This window comes from Palaemon carinicauda, chromosome 25 (assembly GCF_036898095.1).
Source record: "Palaemon carinicauda isolate YSFRI2023 chromosome 25, ASM3689809v2, whole genome shotgun sequence".
Classification (NCBI taxonomy): Eukaryota; Metazoa; Arthropoda; class Malacostraca; order Decapoda; family Palaemonidae; genus Palaemon; species Palaemon carinicauda.
Window position 1 is genome coordinate 9,544,090 of NC_090749.1, and position 3,718 is coordinate 9,547,807.

Sequence of the window (3,718 nt, forward strand, 5' to 3'; positions counted from 1 at the left end):
GCTTTACACCATTTATCAAACTAATCTGATTGTTCTCTACTAAATTCTACATATGTCTGCTTATCTTGTTTTGTCCAACTCCTAAACTCTATCTCATAAACTTTGGGTGTTAATTCATAGGCTTGTAAAAAAAACATTTTTCAAGATTTCATAATCATATACTCTAGAGCAGTGGTTCCCAAACTATCTTATCTGACGCCCCCCTTTTGTTTCCAGTAGACCCGTATGCCCCCACTCCTATCTTTTTTTTTTTTAAATGAAATGATTCTCACATTTATTTCTTAGCATTGTACAGGAAAACAGATTTTTGTTTGTATTACTGTACATTTTAATAATGAAAGCCAATTAAAGCAAATAATAGTACATTCCAGTAACTGAAAACGAAACATTTGGTTCAAAGTGAGCGAAAAAAAGTTTGAACATTAGCAAATTGGCAAAATTGAGTTGCAATTTTAACAATAGATAATTTGAAAACATGGCATATAATATTTAGAAATACTTATGAGACTCAGGCACAATTTATGGTCAAGTTTAGTGAGATGGTTGCTGCTGCTTCTTCCTCACAAGATCAGAAATTCTAGAATTGAAGGATGACAGCACACAACGCAAGTCATTTTCTATATCAAGTCGGTTCCGCTGTATTGTTTTCAGAACAAAAAGAGCTGAAAATCCTGCTTCACAAAGATAAGTAGAAGAAAAGGGAAGAAACACACGAAGTGCTTCTTCACCTACTTTTGGGTACATGGGGAGATATTTCACCCAAAACTCTTCTAACTTCATTGTTTCAAAGTCCCTTTTCATGCTCAAGTCACATTTCAAATCGATGGCTTCCTCTTGCAGTGATTCCAGTAGCAACTCCACATCAGTGTTAAATGGATTCTGCACCAATGTCCAAAGAGAATTCTCCATTGAGACATCTGGAAAATAGTGTATAAATTCCTCAATAAGGGAATCCCGATTTGATAAAACCTCTTTTGTCACGTCATACTGCTTATTTTTTCTCTTCTCAGACAAGAGCTCATTCAGATGTGAGAACGATGAAAAGTTCCCAACTTGTACTTTTCTTTTCCAAAGATGAATTTTTTTTCGGTGGAAGCTCTGATTACATCAGTGTGCAATGATGTTTGTGTTTCTTCCATGTAACTTCAAATTAAGGTTGTTGATAGCCTCAAAGGAGTCCACAAGGTATGATAGTGAGAGCTGAAAGTCTTCCTCTCTGAATGCTTCATACAGTTTGGTTTGTTTCTGCTTCTGCAAGAAAATTTCCACTTCATCCTTGTGCTCGTAAAGACGACTCAGCATGTTTCCCTTGGAAAGCCAGCGGACTTCTGTGTGAAACAGGAGAGTCTTGTAATCAGTGTCCAGATCTGAGCAAAGAGCTACGAAAAGCCTAGAATTCAAAGAGCTATTCTTTACAAAATTCACCACTTTTATTGCCAAATTCAGTGAACTGTGTAGATTACCTGACAGAGTTTTGCTTGCTAATGATTGTCTGTGGATAACACAGTGAGTCCCAGTTACAGCAGGATTTTTTTTATTTCACCAGTTTCACAAATGCAGAGCGAGATCAAATCATTGCTGGGGCACCATCAGTACAAAAATACAAACACCGACTAATTTTAATGATTTTATTATTCTATTAAACAAGTAATTTTGAGCAGATGACTTCAGCCCCCCTTGTATCATCCTCACGCCCCACTAGTGGGGTGCACCCCCCAGTTTGGGAACCACTGCTCTAGAGGCTACTCAGGAATAGAAGCATAAATCTTTAGTGCCCTACCAAACAAAACTCCTTAATACATATAAACCCAAAATTCTGCTGACCACTAGTAGGAGAATTATATAATAATACCAATTCTCTAATACTGCAGGAGGGTCTGCCCCTCTCTTTTATTCTTCTCCTATACTTCTCTTTCTCCTTATTTCCTTAATCTTTCCCATCCCGAGTACCTGCCTTTGAGCTATAAACTGGATTGTATCCAGAGGTACTCTTCCTCTTCCCATATTTCCCACTTCCCTATTGTTATTGTTGTTATTATTCACTAGTTGGCTGTAATACACTTGCGTTTCTTAACTTTTGTCTCAAAACAGACTAAATATTCATCTAAATCCTTTTCATTAAAAGAAGGTACAACTTGATCTTCACTAAAAATGACTTACCTAGAATTATCAGGATCACTAGAACTAGTCTGCTTAATTTTTTCTAGTCCTAACACTTTTTGAACTTTAAGCTCATGAAGTTTTATCTGAGCTTCCCTATCTTTAGCTCTCTCCTCCCTTGTAATGGTTCACGTTTTAATTCTGCTTCTAATTTCTCAAGTTCTAAATCTGCTTCTTTTCTCTCACACTCAGCCTCAGCCTCTTTTTCTCTCAAACGAGCTTCTATTCTAAGCCTTTCAAGTTCCACAGCAGGTAAAGCAGAACACACTGATTCTCTATCCATCGTATCAAACACATTCTGAGGTAACATATTGTCTTTAGCGTAAGGTTTAACTAACACATGTTTAACCCTGGATAGGTACGATGTGTCGTTCGCGACCCCGAGCGTCAAAAAAAAACAGGTTTTTCTCACGTGACTCACCCCCGTGACTGAATTTGTGGGTGATCGACCTGCAGGAGGTGTCTCCCCTACACGCTCTAGTAGTGTCCAGATGTGCATTGCTGTAGCTGTACCCCTTCCCCGATTTCTGAGACGCGTCGGGGTCGAGCGCGACCGAGTTTACCCTTCTAAGGTAGTTTGCATAATTATCAAAGTTATTACGTATTATGAAATTGTCGTAGAATGGTGCAACTTGTATAGGTTATCAGTTGTGGAAAGTCTTGGTGGATTGTTTGGCTACCATGTGCATGATTTTTTTTTTAGTTAAAATGTTGTTCATTACCACGAGGACCATTTTACCGCGAGTGCCCCTTTTTCATTTTTTTTCATTTTTTTGCCAAGTCATTTTTCCGTAAGATATTGCCAAATAGTGTCGTAAAACTTTTGCTTGTTTAGTGTTGGAAAGTGTGTCTAGATGATCTGGCTACCCATGCATGACTTTGTTTTTGTCAGATACGACGTAGTTATTGGTATATTGGGTATTTAACTGCGGTTGCCAATTTCTGTTTTTTTTTCAATATTTGTAAATATTTACTACGTAGTAAGGAATTGCCGTATATTATTGATTTTTTTTTCATGTTTATGTGTTAGAAAGTGTGCCTTGATGGTTGGGCTAACACGTGCATGTCTTTTTTTTTTATCTGAGATGCCGTATATTAGAATGTTGGGCGTTTTTCCGCGAGTGGCCCTTTTTATTTGTTTTGCATTTTTTTGCTTAGTCATGTTACCGTAAGGAATTGGCAAGTAGTGTCGCAAAACTTATATTTTTATAGTGTTGGAAAGTGTTTCTAGATGATCTGGCTACCCATGCCTATTTTTTTTTAGCCAGATATGGCGTATATATAAGTATGTGTTCGATTTTCCTGTGATTGCCATTTTTTCGTTTTTTCCCATTTCTTTCAAAATTACTACGCACTAAGGAACTATCACAGAGTAATGATTCATTTATATGTTTATTTGTCGGAAAATGTGCCTTGATGGTTTGCCTAGCACGTGGCTGAAATTTTTTTTTTCTGAAATGCCGTATATTAAAATGGCCATTTTTCCACGAGTGCCCCTTTTTATTTGTTTTGCATTTTTTTGCTTAGTCATGTTACCGTAAGGAATTGGCAAGTAGTG

At 37.2% G+C, this 3,718-nt stretch overlaps 1 protein-coding gene across 1 annotated transcript; it reads right to left on the reverse strand.

Moving 5' to 3' along the window:
- Positions 1-531: 531 nt before the first annotated feature.
- LOC137618852 (protein FAM200C-like) lies at positions 532-2,470 on the reverse strand. The gene is made up of 2 exons (XM_068349060.1): positions 2,293-2,470; positions 532-917 (listed from the first exon to the last, which is right to left on the reverse strand). The coding sequence occupies exons 1-2, from the start codon at positions 2,468-2,470 to the stop codon at positions 532-534; spliced, it is 564 nt and encodes a 187-aa protein (XP_068205161.1).
- Positions 2,471-3,718: the final 1,248 nt, after the last annotated feature.